General features: G+C 41.5%; 2 protein-coding genes and 1 pseudogene across 3 annotated transcripts; 2 read left to right on the forward strand and 1 right to left on the reverse strand.

Moving 5' to 3' along the window:
• On the forward strand, nucleotides 1-11,062 carry LOC103723051 (protein ALTERED PHOSPHATE STARVATION RESPONSE 1-like). Of its 2 annotated transcripts, XR_005509997.1 has the most exons (5): nucleotides 1-1,631; nucleotides 1,725-1,879; nucleotides 3,465-3,688; nucleotides 6,319-8,487; nucleotides 9,346-11,062. XR_005509997.1 is itself a non-coding variant. In XM_008813848.4 (4 exons), the coding sequence occupies exons 1-4, from the start codon at nucleotides 329-331 to the stop codon at nucleotides 7,064-7,066; spliced, it is 2,430 nt and encodes an 809-aa protein (XP_008812070.2). In that variant the 5' UTR covers nucleotides 1-328; the 3' UTR covers nucleotides 7,067-8,625. The 2 variants fall into 2 exon arrangements, 1 of the variants encoding a protein (XP_008812070.2); XM_008813848.4 differs by lacking the exon at nucleotides 9,346-11,062 and having other exon boundaries at nucleotides 6,319-8,625.
• Nucleotides 10,890-16,838, reverse strand: LOC120108797 (ATP-dependent zinc metalloprotease FTSH 1, chloroplastic-like). Its single transcript, XM_039122510.1, has 5 exons — nucleotides 15,421-16,838; nucleotides 12,062-12,308; nucleotides 11,797-11,980; nucleotides 11,517-11,688; nucleotides 10,890-11,291 (listed from the first exon to the last, which is right to left on the reverse strand). Exons 1-5 carry the CDS (start codon nucleotides 16,768-16,770, stop codon nucleotides 11,070-11,072), a joined length of 2,175 nt encoding a protein of 724 aa, XP_038978438.1. The 5' UTR covers nucleotides 16,771-16,838; the 3' UTR covers nucleotides 10,890-11,069.
• The window catches only part of LOC120108799, an 18,705-nt pseudogene continuing 13,685 nt past the window's right edge, over nucleotides 13,124-18,143 (forward strand).

The following is an 18,143-nucleotide window of genomic DNA, read 5'->3' on the forward strand; positions in this document are numbered from 1 at the left end:
CCCTCGCCTTTTGATATCATCGACGACGTCGCCCTGGTTTTTGTCCCCCTTGTTCGCAACCCCCTCCCACGCTAACCCCACTTCTTTCTTCCCCGCATCGCGACGACGCTCTCCTCGCTGGCGCGCAAAAGCGAATACCACCAAGATTCCTCCTCCTCCTTCTTTCCCCCCTTGCCTCTCCTCTCCCCAAACCACCCTAGATCCGATCTAATCTCTCGTTTCCTTCGGTGCTTAGTCGGATGAACATCCTTTCTCTCCATGATGCGATGATCTGTTCTCGACTACCTTGTTCTCTTGGTTTTTCTTGATCTCGTTCTGTTTTGATGTGATGGGTTGTGCAGGGTCGAAGCTCGAGGATTCGGAGGCGGTCGTGCTGTGCCGCGACCGCACTCTGCTGCTCGCCGATGCCATCCGCCACCGCTACGCTCTTGCGGATGCGCACGCGGCATACTGCCGCTCCCTCCGCTCCGTCGGCGCCGCCCTCCACAGCTTCCTCCACGGCGGCCACGGGGTCCCTTCAGGCTCCCCCATCCTTCCCCTCCCCGCGCACCGCAAGGGAGACCCCCTCCCCCCTCTCTCCGCCTCCCCTCCCCCGGCCGCCATCTCCGCCGCCGGCGGCCACTCCCACTCGCGCTCCCACTCCGGCTCCCACATCCACTTCCGCTCCTCCGAGGAGAACTCCGATGAAGACGAGGATTTCCATCTCCACTCGGACGGATCGTCTCCGGTCCACCTCCACCCTGACGACGCGCCGGGCCCCACCCTCGTCAACGTCAGCTACGCCCGCAACCATTCCTCCACCACCCCCTCCATCTCCTACGAGCAGCGGCCGCAGAGCACCGAGGCCGTCCACTTCGGCTCCGCCGAGCCCCCCTCCTCTGCCTACCCTTACTATGGCTACCCCTATCCCCCTTCCACTCCAAACTTTTACCCTTACCCTGACTCTTATCCGAGCTATGGTGGGACGGGTGGCTTCTTTGGATCTTCATCTCCTCCTCCCAACATTCCGCCACCCGCCGCCCCGGCAGGCATGGCTTCTCCCTCCTCTTCTAAGGCGCCGCCGCCTCCCCCTTCGCCACCCAGGACCTCCACTTGGGACTTCCTCAACCCCTTCGAGGCCTACGAGGATAAGTACTATGCTCCCTATACCCCCAGCCGGAGCTCGAGGGATGTCAGAGAGGAGGAAGGGATCCCCGATCTAGAGGACGAGGAGCACGAGGTTGTCAAGGAAGCCTACGGTGACCAAAAGTCTGTGGCCTCCACCTCTGCTGCTGCTGCTGCGGGAGAATACTCTTCTAAGGCTGCTGCTGCGGCGGCGAAAATGGATGGCATCGGCGATGTTGAGGCAGGTCTTCATCGCACGTCGAAGTCAGGGGAGGGTAGCAGTGGTGGTAGTTCTGAGCATGAGGTCCCTGTGGTGGAGAAGAATGTAGTGGCCGACGAGGTTCAGCGGCCAGAGGAACAGCGAAATGTGGCCGACTTTCCTCCTCCCAGGCGGTATCATGATGTTTCCGAGGTTGTGCAGGAGATTAAGACCCAGTTTGATAGGGCGTCCCAGTCGGCCGATGAGGTCTCCAAAATGCTTGAAGTAGGAAAGCTCCCATATCACCAGAAGAATTCTGTTTATAAAGGTGATGGAAACAAGTTCTTTTCTTTTCTTTTTTTCTGGTGTCCTGTTTGGTGCAAATTTTGAATTTTTTTCAATAAATTGTTACTGGAAGCAGTGTCAGTCATGATGGTTTGTGGGCTTCCGCCGTCTACTTCTAACAATGAGAGTTTATTGGAATTTGAAGAGGATAAGGCAATGCGCTGTGGAAATCTTTCATCGACGTTGCAGAAGTTGTACATGTGGGAGCAGAAGCTCCTCAACGAAGTCGAGGTAATTTTACGAACTTGTGGGTGTCTTGATGATGCTGCTGCGTGCTGATTTTTGTTTTGTATGGAGGTTTATCCTTTGACAGAAGCATCCATATGTGTAACTAGGTCAATAATTATTGATTTCATTATTCAGGGGCTTGCATTTATTATTATTTTCCTTTCTTTGGATCATGCTCATATAAGTTTGTTGTTAGCTGTCAGAATTTTTAGCTTCTGTATGATAATTAGTTATAGTGTTATAAGCATATTTAACAAGTTGTACTTGGTCCTATGCATTTCTTCAGAAAATTAAAGGCCACAAATAGATTCTTTTCTTTTGTCGCTTTTCAATTGTTTTTTTAGCAACAAAATGACCTGATGGCTTATCTTCATGTAGAAAGACAGGTTGGATGTTGGGAATTTTTGTCACCTAGTTGTTTTCCTATCACCTTCTTTCCTCAAATATCGGAGTATAATGCTATTAAATTGATATCAATGCAATGTTTTGCATCATACTGTTTTGATGACATATTTCTACTTTTGTCGTATGTTTAGTTTGTTCCAAGGTTTTCATCTCAGCTAATATATCAGTGACAGTATCGGTCGCTCGCTTTATATGACATGTAAAATATTGGGCACTCTTATCTCGGCTATTATAAGCTGATATATGCTGAAATGTCATGAGATAGGATATTCGCATATTAGCTGACATTTCCTTCGCATTGTTCCTACGCCATTGATATTTTCACGGATTGGAAGGAAGACTGGATCCTTGTCATGATGATTGGTTGGTGGGAGATGGAATCATCAGTGATTACATCCTTGTCATCTGGCTTGGAGAAGAGGGCTGAGGCGATGAAATGCAGCACTTGGGCAAGTGTAGGCAGCTTTCTCAATAAGTGTGAATTTGAGATGATGTACATTGGCAATGATGGTAGAGGACAGCGGGCTTACCATGGTCGGTGAAGGAGGGTTCTGACATGAGGGGAAGAGAATCAGGAGATAGAAGGGCCACCTATTCAGAGGTCAGATTGATCGATGTTTTCAAAGGAGGTGGGATATTTTTGATGGGGCATCAACTATGTTGCCGGTGGATGGTGTGCTGTGGCCGAGAGAGGACTTGGGGTTTGGACTAAGAGAAGAAAATGGGAGAAGAGAGATTAATCACTAAAGGACATAATCAAAATATAAAAGGAAGGTTAACAGTGCTTTTACCTTGTTGGATGATTTCTCTGTTTTTCGGTTTGCCGGTCCCTAAATATCACGACGTCTCTATAAATCTTAGCCTTCAGAATAATCTTTCACTTTCCTTCTGGGCTGAGATAAACCAATAACTTAGTTCATCTTGATACAGAGATTAACTGATGTATCTGCTCTTTAAAACCTTGTCTTGAAGCATACCAAACTCAAGCAACTCCATAACACTTTGGGAAAAAGTTAAATTTGCGTGCACACCCTGCAACGAAGGGTCTTTATATTTCCTATTTAGGACATGCTTATTGACTGTTTGAGGTTGATGGTGTTTTTGCAGGGAAACAGTTTCTTCTTGCTTTATTTATTGTCTTTGCATATTACTAACTTTAGTTTATGTTCACTTGCTTCTGCAGGCTGAAGAAAAGATGCGAGCACTTTATGATAGGAAATGCGAACAACTGAAACGCCTGAGTGAAAGGGGTGAGGAGCCTCACAAGCTTGAGGCAATTCAAATTTTGATCAGGAAGTTATCTACAAAGATAAGAATGGCGATTCAGATTGTTGACTCTATCTCAAATAAGATCGGTAAGCTGAGGGATGATGAATTGTGGCCTCAGATTAGTGAGCTTATCCAAGGGTATGTGATTTGCTATATGTTCCATTAAGTTTTATGTCTGCATTTTGATGTAAGCATAAATACCAACATGCCTGCATCTGTATACTGTCATGCTCCCATATTTTAGCCTTTGTGGATCTGGAGTCTCCACATGTGAGTTTTAAGCCAATTGCCCGAGTTTTGATTATAAATGCACTCTTCTTTTGGGAAATATGCTCCTTTCAGTTGCTCTCTAAAAATGGCTATGAAAGAGAGAAGTTCGCAAGCCTAAACCGGGAGTAAATTTTTGAAAATGTTTTCAGAACAATCATCATTGATTGGGTAGCAGCCATCCATCTAATACTCCCTCTTGAGTAAACTGCAAGGTTTCCATCCTCTAGAATTAACCATCTGCATTGCATGGGTCGACCACTAGTGTAATGTAGGTTAAAAATTAGTTTTCTTCTCTCATCACTGGAACACACACACAAACACACGTGTTCTCCTTTAGCCTGCATTCTTGACGGATGGAGGGAGGTCCGGTTGATGACAATTGTGAGTCTCAGATATGTAAGGCCATATTCTAGCAATTGTTGCTAAAATTCATGGCTTGTACTGTGATTTTTTCTTTTTTTTAATTTAAAGCCTCAATTTGTCAGTGAAACGTTAAATTACCTTTTACCTCATCTCAAGTAATATTTGATAATGCAAATTATAACACTTTTCCTTCATTAATTACTAAAAAAGACAAGCTTGATTATTCAATAGTTTACAACTGTACAATGTGAAAAATGCAAACTCTTGGGATGTCCATTATCAATCCATAGTAGATGTGCAATCATATCTCATATGATCTCACATGAGAAAGGAAGTTAAGACTCCAAAGATAGTGAATCTAAGAAAGGAATGATGTTTTCATTAGCCAAGATCTTGGCCATCTCATTGGGTAGCCAAGATCGACATGAGCCAAAATCTTGATTTATCCTGGCTGATATGGAAGGTAGGAAAGTTTAGAAGGAACCGAGATTTTCTAAGCTTTTGGCTGATATTTTTGGATGAAGATATCAAAATCTCAGCCAATATGGTGAATCCAAGATTAGAGAGTTATGGCTTTGACTTAGTAGTTAAAGCTGAGGTTTTTGTCTAGGCGGAGGTCCTGGCGAAGATCTGGGTTTGTATTAGTATCGAGAACCCCCCTAATAACTACACAATAAGTTGGGTCAAAATATCTCATTCCGTATAAAATTTAGAAATTCCGAGATATTTGTTGATATAATACAAGGTTATTAGCCTTTTTTTTAATCACCCTTTTATCTTTTTAAATAGATATTTTGATGAAAAATTTTAAAATTAATGTGTTAACTTAGTTGCTAATATTGAGTTTGCCATATCAATTAAGATCTCGATATCTCGTTCCTAAGATGTCAACCAAGATCTCAGAATATCTTAGTTTCCATAATTACTTTCTTTCCATATTGATCGAGATAAACCAAGATCTCTGTTCATCTTGGTCTTGATCCACTATTGAGATGTCTGAGATCTTAAGCTTACAAATTTTGAGAAATATTGGCTGCTCTGTTTATATTGGCTGATATCTTGGAATTAATCAGTTTGTATTGGCCAAGATATTGGAGGCTGAGATTTTCTATATCTTGCATCAAGGTTGTTACTTTAAATTTTCCTTGCACATAGATCCTTTACAACATCATGGACACGTCTCAACCAAATTTTTTTTGACATGTTCAATAATGCAACCGTTATTGTGCACCTGCACGTAAGCAGTAGATAGTTCACTAAACAGATGTATTGAGGACTAGTTCGAGGAAGTGACATTGCCGAAGAGCTGATATCAATTAGTTTTTTTATGAACAAAAAATTTAGCAAATATTAGCTGGTAGCAATCCGTTTTTTGATGTACAAAAAATTTAGCAAACATTTGCAAAGATATTAGCAAACAAATGAACTGACATGCCATCATCATTAAAGAGTATGAAAAAATTAACATTAATATTTCAAGATTGTGAATAAATATCAGTCCATCCCTTAAAAAGGAATAAATATCAGTTCCATTTTAACATTAAAGAAGAATGTAAAAAATAAGCAAAGAGAATCACGGAAGAATGTGTGGCAACTTTTATGACTATCACAGACAGATTAGTTGCTTTACTTCACCAGACTTGAATTTTTTTTCCTGGCTCGTGGGACTATAGGATATGCTCTAGTAAGAAACAGATGGATTTTTTCTTTTTTTTAAAAAAACTCTGAAGCACAAACTTGTTGTTCCCTCAGATACACTAGAGGGACCTGCATTTTCCTTGCCTGGGACTTTTAATTCTTCAGCTTGGTTATGCATCCAATTCAGGTAGCATGCATCTTTTTTTTTTAACTGATGCCGTCAATGCCTGCTTGCTAGATCGACATGTCTTATGGGGTTATCACTTCTATTTTTTTCTTAATCAACTGATGTCATACTTAATATCAAATTTATTTAACTACCTTGTACCTTTATACTTTTGGTGTGTGCATGCATGTTGTTGTGGATTTTTAAGTCTTTCTGAATAGAAAAACATTCAATTGCTCTCATCTGGTTTGCAGTGGCCTTTGCTGTTACTAGCAAGTATGATGAGCTTTAACCAGATAAATGCTTAATTTAGATGAAAATAATTTTACAGGTTAATGAGCATGTGGAGAGTTATGTTAGAATGCCATCATATTCAGTGTCAAGCTGTATCAGAAGCTAAAAACCTAGATTCTATTGTATCTAGTGGAAAGCTTAATGATGCTCATATGGAAGCAACCAAGCAGCTAGAGCTGGAGCTGCTGGAATGGGTTGGCAATTTCTTTGCCTGGGTTTGTGCCCAGAGAAGCTTCGTCAAAGCTTTGAACGGTTGGCTTGTAAAAGGTCTTCATTATGTGCCTGAAGTAACAGATGATGGAGTTCCACCCTTTTCTCCTGGAAGGCTAGGTGCGCCTCCTGTGTTTGTCATCTGTAATTGCTGGTCACAAACTATGGATAGGATATCTGAAGCAGAAGTAGTTGAGGCTATGAAGGCTTTCTCCACTAATGTTCTTCACCTCTGGGAACAGCACAAGCTTGAACAGCGCCAGAGCTTGATGGCAAACAGAGATATGGATAGGTCACTTAGGAACATGGAAAGGGATGAACAGCGAATGCACAAGGCAGTGGAAGCGCAAAACAAGAAGTTAATTCTCATCTCCAGTCAGAATGGTGTAGCCTTATCTGGAGGAATGCATCAGGGCCCAGCTTCTGAAGTTAGTAATCTGCAGTTAAGTTTGAAACAAATCTTTGAAGCTATGAAAAATTTTACATCTAGCTCCATGAAAGCATATGAGGAACTCAACTTGCGTTCTGAGGAAGAGAAACAAAGGTTGGCTAGAGAGAATGTTAAAGTTTCATAGGTTCATGCAAGACTTGTGGTCAAATTTCATTATTGTGCATCCAGTCTGTAACTCTGTTTCCATGGTGAATACAACCAATTATGTGAGGGAAGTGTTTGAAAGGAACACTAACGGATGCCTGCTAAGGTATGGAATCCCGCAGGTGGAGCTAATTGGCCTCTAAATCTCTTGTCCACTAAGGTGAGGGGGAACATCTTTTTGATGATGCCTGCTATCCAATTCAAAGAGCTAGTGATGGCTAATATTGTCTTTGGTGATAAAAGCCATTTTGTCAGCAACGATGCAAAGCTTCTTTGTAACTATTTTAGTGCATCATGAAGCTATTTCTTGGTCCTTGTACCATTAGGTGTGGAATGCACCACATCATGAATCAAGCTTATGCCAGTGCATCATGGTGACTGGCTTCTGACATGAAATGCCACCATCGAGCAACTGTTTTCACCAAAATTGCAAATGCCAATCTGCTACATTGGTAGAGAACTGGGAAGAATGAAGCAACGAGGTAAGAGCCAAAGACAATTTTCAGATTCTGGTATAGTGGGTAAAGAGGAGGTGAAGAAAATTTAGAGAGGATTCTCTTTGATGATATCATATTGCTGGCGTCTTATTGTCAGGGATTCTTGATACCAGATATAAATTAAATAACTGTTTGCTGCTGCCCGCAAGCAATCAACCATTTTATTGATCTCAAAAGTTAGTTCTGCCTGCTGTTGCATTGGAGGTCTGTCTCTGGATTGAGAATCTGGATTTTTTTGTTTGTTTGTTGAGCAACTGATAAAGAGAGCATATATCATCTGTCCATGAGCATGTACAGATATTTGATAATCAGTATCAGCCTTGGGAAATGGCTTCTGCCTGAGACCAATGAGCCACTCGTAGACATTGATCCAAACATAAGTTCTTGTACTGCCGCATTTGGAGGTCTATTGCTGGATTGAGGATCTAGTAATTTCATTGTGAAACAAGGCAGAAGAAGTCATATCAGCAATCATGTGCACTCGTAGATATTTGCAGGTCGGTATCAGGCTTGGTAAATGGTTGGTATACAGCATGTAGAGAATGAACTCAAGTATGTCTAAAATGCGGTCAAGCAGCGAATGCAATTGTGGAGCACGTTGGATGAATTGGCTGACTAGGAGGTTCACTGATAAGAGTGGCTGCCTGCTCTTATTGTTACTTGAAAGGTGAAATCCACTTCATCAGGAGAGAGACTAAACCAGTTGGATGCTTATTTTTTGTAGAATAGATCTGAAATATCCAATATGTTGAGGAGAAGGGCAAGGCGACTGATTTGAGGCCACTCTTCAGTTGACATGTTGATCCTAGATGCTCTCAAAAGAATGACTCATTCCCATTTTAACAAAATGGCTGTTCCTGCACCCCGTCTCGGTATGACAACTGCGAGAAGAAAAGAAAATAAGGTCGACATATTTGTAAATTATTAGCTCTATGCAACAATTCATTCTTTCAGATTGTTAAATTCATATAAATCAGCCTTGTGCATTCAGTTATTAATTACATAAATTATCAGTTTATGCTAGAATGAGTTTCTTGATGAATCTACCGCCTTCCTTCGCTCAAACTTTTGCCCTTGTCTTGGTCGAGTTCTCTGTGGAAAACTGTACTAAGTTACGAAGGTTTTGACCCTGGTTGATGTGCACTGAGCTACTTTCTGCTTGTACATCTGCCTTTCAAACTCTATAAGGGCTCGTTTGGTTTGCGGGAAGCATTTTCCGAATATGATTCCTGAAAAGTAGATTTTTGTAAAGAGAATGTCTGGAAAAGTATTTTTGGCATGTGGTTGATCATGAAAAAATGACAGATTTTTAAAGTGTTTATGTTTGGTTGACAATCCACGTTCTTGAAAAAGTTATGTATAATTTCTATTATACTCTTAATAAAAATTAGATCCTTAATGCTTTGGATCAAATAAGGGTAGCTGAAGTATCTTTTTGGGAAAAAATAAAAATGTTTCGATATCCGGATCACGAGAAAGTAACTTTTTCATGTTTCTCATGGAAAAGATTTTTTCATAAAACATAGAAATCATATTTTCATAGGAATATAATTTTTCCGTCTCTTTTTTTTTTTAAACTCCAACCAAACAAAAGGTATCTTTTTATTTTTTCATTGACCACACTTTTCTTCTTTCTTTTTCGGCGAATAAGTTGGCACATGCAATGCATGCCTCTATTTCGGGTGAGGGTGTTGTTTCCTGTGTGGGGTGGGGAAGGTATTTAGTCGATGGTTGCTAATGAAATTTTACTTGTTTGGTGCAGTGGAAGTCCCATCAGGTGGCAGTGTGATGTAACCCAGCGCAAGAAGAGCACGATCAGATTATTCTCGAGGAAATCTTTTCCTCCTCATCCGTGATTCTTGTCCAGAAAGAGTGGTCAGCCTTGATGCTGATCCTGCCCTGGCACCTGTAGTTCTTTTTGGCTAATCCTCTTTTGTTTCTTTTCTTCCATTTTCTTTTTTTTTTGTTTTCTTGAAGGAGGGCTGTCGATGGACAACACCCATGCATGCTATTTCTTCTCGAGTGTAATCTACGGCGCAGGGCAGCTTAGGATCATCCTGCTTGCTTGTCTATGCTTCCTGCCAAAGAAAAATTATACCTGAAATACATTTGTCGGATGGTCGCATGTTTGAAGAAGGCTGGAAGCGGTGGGTCTTGAATGCTTAGAAAAAAAAATTCTGGTTTTTATGTTTCTATCCAGATTTGAAGCCTGTCCGCTTTATTGCCCACCGAGCAATTTCTAAGCATCCAAGCAAATGGTCATGCACGTCGAAGGCATATTACTTGATTAGAACTGTGGTTCTGTCATGGAATTCATTCGAAACTAATTCACTAGTTTATTCAGGAATGATGTTAGGTAACAGATTATTCTAAGTATATCCTTCGAGAAAATCTCAATTCCAGAAAAAAATCATTCCTCATAAATTAATCAGGATGCTTTGAGATTGATGTACCAAGTGATGAAGCTAATGCATAGTTTGCCTCCTGCGTGCACCGAGATCCACATGCATACGTGTATTGAGCACCTCACTCGCCAGTGGCAGAACCTGCTCCAGAGCCGAACTCACAGCAATCAATCAGATTTTGGTAATGGCCGACTGCAGGGAGAATAATCTAGTGGATCAAGTAAAAAAACATGAGATAGACTTGATATCTGAGATTGAGCAAGAATTCTCTATTCATTTGACCATTGTGGTTGACTCATTTTAAGTGTTTCACGAAGTCTGGGCGATGAAATATAACTTTCCTAGGTTTAAGAAGGATTAGTTTACTTCTCTGAATCTCTAATGTCATTCCTTCTTTCCAATTGTATACGAGCAACAATGGCTGAATGTTGGATACGAGCATACCGGGAGATTTTATCCTCTAAGATAATAGTGTAAGAGCCACTTACTTAATCTCACGTATGTCACATTATTCTAAGCATCATTCTAAATGCCGCTACTGCAGCTATAGCGCCGTATATACCTGCTAAGAACCACAAAGTTTCCGGGAATTAAGCTCACAAAGACTCAGAGAGTTTTATACTACATTATATACTGAGATGATATTTCAGATCGAGAATACTAATCCTTGATGCTAATTTGCTTATGCTTCTCCACATAGTTCATATAATTTGCCCGCTGTGTACTCAGGACGAAGCAAGCAACCGTGATAAGCAATGATCTTTGAGAACAATTCAAGCTGTCTGCTCACTGGCCAAAAGCATTTTTTGGCAGCAGCTGCCCTGGCCAAACTGAAGATGAGTTGCCAAAGACAGGTTTAATTGGATTAAACTTTAACGAAGGCAAAAGAGTAGCAGAACAGGTCGGCAATCAGTCTAGCATGCAATGAAATTAACCGTTTGTGATCAGTGAGGGTTCAGGACTAAGTGCATCATAGACAAGTTTCTCTGATTACATCAGTACATTTGATTTGCTCTTGGCAATACCTTTCTGCTCTAATGTGTTATGAATATAAATTACAACAGAAAAAAAAAATCTCTGTTCAAGCAACATATAATTCTGCCTTGCCATCAATGAACAAGCTCATAAATTCCTCCCCATCTACGGTCTCCTTTTCAATGAGAAGCTGTGCCAACTTGTGGAGGATATCGATGTTATCTGACATGATCTGCAAGGCCCTGGAATAAGCCTTCTCCACAAGCTCCCGCACCTCAGAATCCACCACATCAGCTGTTGCCATGGAATAGTCCTTCTGAGATGACATCTGAAGGGCCAGGGAAACCAAAGTTAATCTCAGCCACAATAGGCAAATCAGGGAGCATAAATTGGTAGGGCTTGAGAAAATGATATGGTAATACATTTTACGCAAAAGTGAACATGGGGCTCTGCGTTGCCCTATCAGGGAGCCTGTGGGTTGGATTCTAAACTGCTGTGGTGATTTCTTGTGTGATTTTCAATATATCAGCACTAAAAGCTGGCATGGGCATACCTGCTGGCCCAGGAATGGATTTCCACCGGGTCCCCCAATGGCTACCTGCCCGATCTTTTTGCTGAAGCCAAACCTCTCAACCATTTGCCTTGCCACGCGCGAAACCTGCATGAAGTCATTTGAAGCTCCTGTTGTCACATTGTCTTTTCCAAAGATCACCTCTTCAGCTACCCTGCAAAACAGTGAGCATAAATACATGTGATGATGCATGTTAATATTCAGTCGCCAGAGCTAACAGCAAAGGCTGGAAAAGGAATAATTACTTCATTTCAAAACCAACCTTCCACCAAGGGCAACAGCCATTTGGTTCTCAAGGTAACTCCTGCTATATAGTCCAGATTCAAGCCTTTCTTCACTTGGAGCAAAGAATGTTAGTCCACCAGCCTGACCTCGAGGAATGATGGAGATCTTGGCAACAGGGTCATATTCAGGCATGAGTGCACCAACAAGGGCATGCCCAGCCTCTGCATGGTAGAAGACATGATTTATTCACTAGAAACATAGGAAAAACTCTCAAGGAAGAAACTGAGTTGACGAGAATTTACCATGATATGCCACCAGTTTCCTCTTCTCTTCTGATACAACTGCATTTTTCTTCTCAGGCCCAGCAATTATCCTCTCCAGAGCATCAGAAATCTCATCTTTACTTATCTCCTTAAGGTCACGTCTGGCTGCAATAATAGCTGCTTCATTCATCAGGTTTTGTAGATCAGCTCCTGTGAAACCAGGAGTTCTCCTAGCAATTTTCTCAAAGTCTACATCCTTCGCAAGCGCCTTTCCTCTAGAATGCACCTGTAAAATGGAGGATGGATTTTAAATAATTCTAGCAAATTCCCACGAAGACAGGATCCATTAGATTCTTAAAATTTGAACCAGAAAAGGCCAGTGCTAGCATGACTACTACTATACAAGGCCACAATGCATTTTCTATGTACATCCTAGAAACCAAGAAGAAAATATACCAGACTAATACCATATGATTATAATGCCCATACATTCGCTTACCCTAACTATAATATATACTGGGTGCCAATAGAATAGTAGCACATAAGAGGCATGCACAATTTTGTACTACTTCTGCCGACCTGTATCACTGCATATTAATTTGAATTGACGTGTATCAAAGTGATACGTATTGGAACAAACCGATATATAGCAGCATGAAATTATATTCTCTTTCCTGTTTAATACTTGTGCCAGCTATATTCGAGAGTCTTGCTTCTAAATGGTAGTCTATAATTCTTCTTTTTGTTGTTCTTCAGTTCACTTTAAGGCTCTACCTATATGTGCTTCCCACAGTTCTGAAAATATGTGCAAGTTCTAGAACACGTTGCTGTTATGTAAACATGTTTATCCCTTCCCTTAAAATTCACATCATGAACTTCAATCTTATTTTGTATTGTTGACATGTGAATATAGTTGTGAAACCGCTTGACAAATATCTCAGAATTATTCACGCATACATTAAACAACAATCAGCGCATATCTGGGATAATTTATTATTCTGCATTCCTATATATTAATAAAAGAAAGTTTTTATCTGTTTAAAGAAATATCGATAAGCCAGTGTGAAATTAGTTACAATAAATCAAATAAACCCGTGTATCTTTGTGTGTGAGTTGTGCATATTTTAATATGCTGGCATATTTTCCATGTAGGTGTTCATTGAATGTCAACACATTATAGCATTATGCGCATGCTGTGCCATGATCTGACAAGCACGGGCTTGTAACAAGATAACTTTTCCCCCGACTATCAGTTAGCAATAGAAGAGAATGATGTTCTTAATATCCTATTATCCTTGAAATGAATATACGGCATATTATTCTTTAAGAAAAAAAGAGAGGAGTACATTGTAAATTCTGTAGCACAAATGAAGCTTATAAAAATTGCATTAAATTTTTACATTCAATCTTGAAATCACAAAATATTTCAAGAAATTATTGTGACAGCATAAGGAAATAGCTCATGCAGACCTAACCAAAAGTAGGAAGGGCGTGCACATGAACACTGACAGATAACTCCATTACAAAATAGGGAGTATCGCCAAATCATTATGCCAAGTAACCGACAACTTGCACATGTGCAAGTTGTGGTCATTATTACATGACTTATTCTGGACACAATTATAAAATGCACGCTCAAATACTATTAAGTCTTTCACTTAAGCTATGCAATGTATCCAATTGATCAGAACACAAAATGTTGCTGCATATTTGGTCAATCATAAACTAGACAGAGAAATCTGTTGGTGCTCAACCAAAGCAAGGTAAGAAGTCTAATGTTTTCATCCATGCAAAGAATACCTGAAGGAAATAAGCACCAAATGGTAGCATAAGGTGTCAAAAATTTTGCTTCTAGAGATCGGGAGGTGCTAAAGAAGTCTCGCTCTAAGGAGCACAATGATTAGTAGGTGAGTTGAACCACAGGACCTTTTGGTGAAATTACCAAAACTACATGACAAGGAACACATGACATCTGCCCAAGATCAAATAAACTCAAGGAATCTGACTCAACACATAGAAAAGGTATCCTAGGGAGCCTCATGATCAAACCTCATTCTGTTGTTGATGAAGGTAAACTCCTCTCCACTATTTTCACTATTACCTAGTCAACATTATTTGCCTTAGAAGTTATATAAAAGACTTGAGTCATCTGTTTAGAGTTGTCTTCAGGTATATCACTCTGAGTAGCTTGAATTTGAAGCTGATTTAGATAGCTGGCACTTAGAAAAACGGATCTCTGTTGTATAGAATGCATCTACAGAAAACAAATATCAGATGTTAAATAGTGAAAAGTTTCCTGTGCCATTTTCTTTATAGTTACATTTAATGCTTGAAGAATATGTGTATACAAAACGAGGCATGAATTCAGAATACGACAAACCAATATAGGATTTCTAGTTGAAGGTTGAAAGTCCCAAAATCCAAGTGTAGATGTGGAGCAAGATTCTAGAGTTGGTGAGATATTTAAAGTAGAAGATTGCTGCAACCAGGATGCTGCATTGCCATATCTTCCTACTCGAGGTCAAATTCCTAAATTGGGTACTGTTCCTCATTTCACTATTTCTAGCCAAGAGGTTGAAAAAGAGGTTTTCACCTCCCTACTTTTATCAAAATTCAAGAGCAACTACATCACTTAAAAAATTTACTAAAAAAAAGAGAGCACAAAATAGGAATTCCATTTGGTTTTCAGATGCCAAGTGTTAAATAAGTCAATACCAAATGGAATATAGTAAAGGGCCATGTCTATCCTTATATCCAGTCATATTGCCATTGGAAACTTCCCATAGGACAGCCCTAAGACTTTGAAATGTTCCCTCTTATATGTTGTAGAATAAGCAGGACTATGCTACACGAAAGTTAATAACATCATTAGTCTAGAATCTAGATAGTCAATCCCCAGTTTGCACTAGTCAAGTTACATTTCAAGTTCCGCATATGCAGTCTAGTGCATCTAACCCAAACATTGGTTAGTCTTTCCCTTTATCGATTCGGATTATCTTTAATTTGATCAGTGATATTCTTTGTTGCAATAACTCCCTAACGAGGGCTAGACATAATCTACAAGCATATTTCTGGGTATATGAGATTACAATAACTAAAAATACTTATGTCTAATCCTTTTTCAACTAAAATCATGCAAACATGCAATATACTTGCAACTAAACCATCATTCCTAATTTCGACAAGTTACTGAATGATATGAAAACTAGACAAGATGGTTTCCATTTCCATTGAGATGTGCAAAACTCAAAAAGAAACACCAGTCGTTTCCACTGAACAATGTGGCGATGCTGAAAAAAAGAGAGTGCCTTGAAATTCCAATTGCAAGAATGCTGTAAAACTGGAACAAAAAAAGTCATGAAAGATCCTTTCAAATGTAACTAACTGAACATACTAACCTGCAAAATCTTGACTCTGCCGGCGACGTCAGGCCTATCCACGGTGACCTGGCGGTCGAACCGGCCGGGCCGCAGCAGAGCAGAATCGAGCACGTCCGGCCTGTTGGTGGCTGCAAGAACGATGACCCCACTGTTCCCCGAGAAACCATCCATTTCCGTCAAGAGCTGATTGATAGTCTGCTCCCTCTCATCATTCCCACCTCCGAGACCGGCACCGCGCTGCCTCCCCACCGCATCAATCTCGTCGATGAAGACAATGCAGGGGGCTTTCGACTTGGCCTTCTCGAACAAATCCCGGACCCGAGAAGCTCCAACTCCCACGAAGAGCTCCACGAATTCGGAGGCGGCGCAGGAGAAGAAGGGCACCCCGGCCTCGCCGGCCACGGCCCGGGCAAGGAGAGTCTTTCCGGTGCCGGGAGGACCGACCAAGAGGCAGCCTTTGGGGATCTTGGCGCCCAAGGCGGTGTACTTGTCGGGGTTCTTCAAGAAATCCACGACCTCCTGGAGCTCGAGCTTCGCCTGGTCGGCGCCGGCGACGTCGGCGAAGTTGACGCCGGTCTCCGGGACCTCTTGGAACTTAGACTTGGAGCGGCCGAAATCCATGGGGCCACCGAGCCCCCCAGGGCCCCCTCCCGGGCCGCCCTGAGCGCGGCGGAAGAGGAAGAAGAGGCCGGCGAAGGCGAGGAAAGGGAAGAGGAGGTTGCCGATGAAGGCGAAGAGGCCGTTGCCGCCGTCGCCCTCGGAGACAGAGATGTCGACGCCGTTCATGGCGAGGATGTCGATGAGGTCGGGGTCGTTGGGGACGACGACGGTGGCGCGGCGGCCGTCGACAGCGGTGAGCTGGAGGGCGCCGCCGTCCTTGCTGAAGCGGACACGCTCCACCTTGCCCTTCTTGACGGCGTTAAGGAACTCGCTGTAGCGCCACTGGGAGCCCTCGGGGAGGTCCGGGGACGTCTGGGGCTTGGGGGCGGTCAAGAGGGACTGGGAGAAGGGACTCGAAGGGGCACTCGGCTTCGTGGCGGACTCCAATTGGACGGGAGGGGAGTCCGGGGGAGGGGATAGGTCGTCGGCGAGGGCGGGTGAGAGGGGTTGCTGCTGGGCGAGGGTGGAGAGGAGGAAGGAGGCGACGGCGGCGTTCACGGAAGTCGTTAACTCGGAGTTCGAATTATTCTCGGAATTCCTGGATTTCTTATTCCGGGGAGGGAGGAGGAAGGATTGGACGGAATTGGGCCTTGTTCTGGGATGATGGAATAAGTGGGGGACAAACGCTTTGGTTTTGGGTCTTCTGGGGTGGAGTTGGGTGCCTCCGTAGAGAGTAGAAGAGAGGAGGGGATAGCCTGTGCAAGCCATTGATAGGGTATTTTGGTGCTTCGTCAGACTCTGCTCAACGGGAGTGGGACGAAGAGAGCAAGGGGACGAGAGGGAGAAATATAAAGTGTGATTTGGAACGGTGGGATTTAGTTCCACGTGGAGCGATTTGTGTCCAATCGACTTGATATTTGGAGGTCTTGGATGGGAAAAAATGGAGGATTTTTAGAGGAGGAGAAGAGCCGCCATCGCTACCGGAGTCGGTTCCAGGTCCAGGAGGAGAAGAAGGGCAGTCAAATGGGCTACGATTCATCAATTGGAGTGGGCTGGACCCGAACTGTAGGCCTAGTAGTAGTTAGGCCTGGGGGCCGGCCCATTTTTCAATCCCTACTTTCCTTTATGATCATCATACTCGTAATCAACTATCAGGTTTCTAGGAATTTCCATTTTAGTTCTGAGAATATCATGAACTCTACCCAAAATTGCCAGGGTCCCTTATGTATTTCCCATTTCCCTATCTTAATTGATCATCGCAAATCTAGTTTTATATGATTTTCTAATCCAATTAATGTTGAAATATGAGGAATCATTACAGGCACTTCTGTACTAAGATTTGGCATGTCTCGCTCTTGTTAACTATTATCCTAAATATAGCTAAAATTCTATATATAACTTTTTATTTTTTTCCTACTCTTTAATTTTTTGCAAGTGTTTCTTATTAGTTCCCAATAATTTTGGTGGCTAAAATATTGTGAGCATATCCCGGTTGGTAGAAGGGCTTTCATTATGATGGACTGATTAATTTGTTAATGTTCCTTTTGAACATTAGTCTTCTAAATTAAAAAATCTCTCCTGTATTAATTAATAACATGTTCTTTTTATCCGACAGATTCCATAAGGATGCCTTCCCAATTGTATTGGATTGAAAATAAATTTACGGATAATTGCTTTTCATACAAATGAATTTCATTATGATTTCTAAAATAATTGAAGAATTATTACATTGTGCCCCTACACTTATACATATATTTTCATGTTTTTATTGATCATTATATATATATATATATATATATATATATATATATATATATATATATATATATATATATATATATATATATATAGCCATCCCATGACCCAGGTGAAACCTAACTAACTAAATCTCCGGAGAGAAGAATATTTTCTTGCCCATGACTCACAATATATTTCTGCTTAAAAGTGGATTATTTAAGAAACTATCCATCAACTACTACTTTCCATGCTGACCTATCTAGTTGATAATGCGAACTTTGGAATTTTCTGACAATGAGTAAGTATATCGAATCTGATCTAGTTTTCAGTTCTGCTATTTTCACTTGATTCATTGGTCATCTTCCTAAGTTGATTAACTTACTGTTTTCAAAGCTGCACTCAAA

Source organism: Phoenix dactylifera, unplaced genomic scaffold (assembly GCF_009389715.1).
Source record: "Phoenix dactylifera cultivar Barhee BC4 unplaced genomic scaffold, palm_55x_up_171113_PBpolish2nd_filt_p 001561F, whole genome shotgun sequence".
NCBI classification, from domain to species: Eukaryota; Viridiplantae; Streptophyta; class Magnoliopsida; order Arecales; family Arecaceae; genus Phoenix; species Phoenix dactylifera.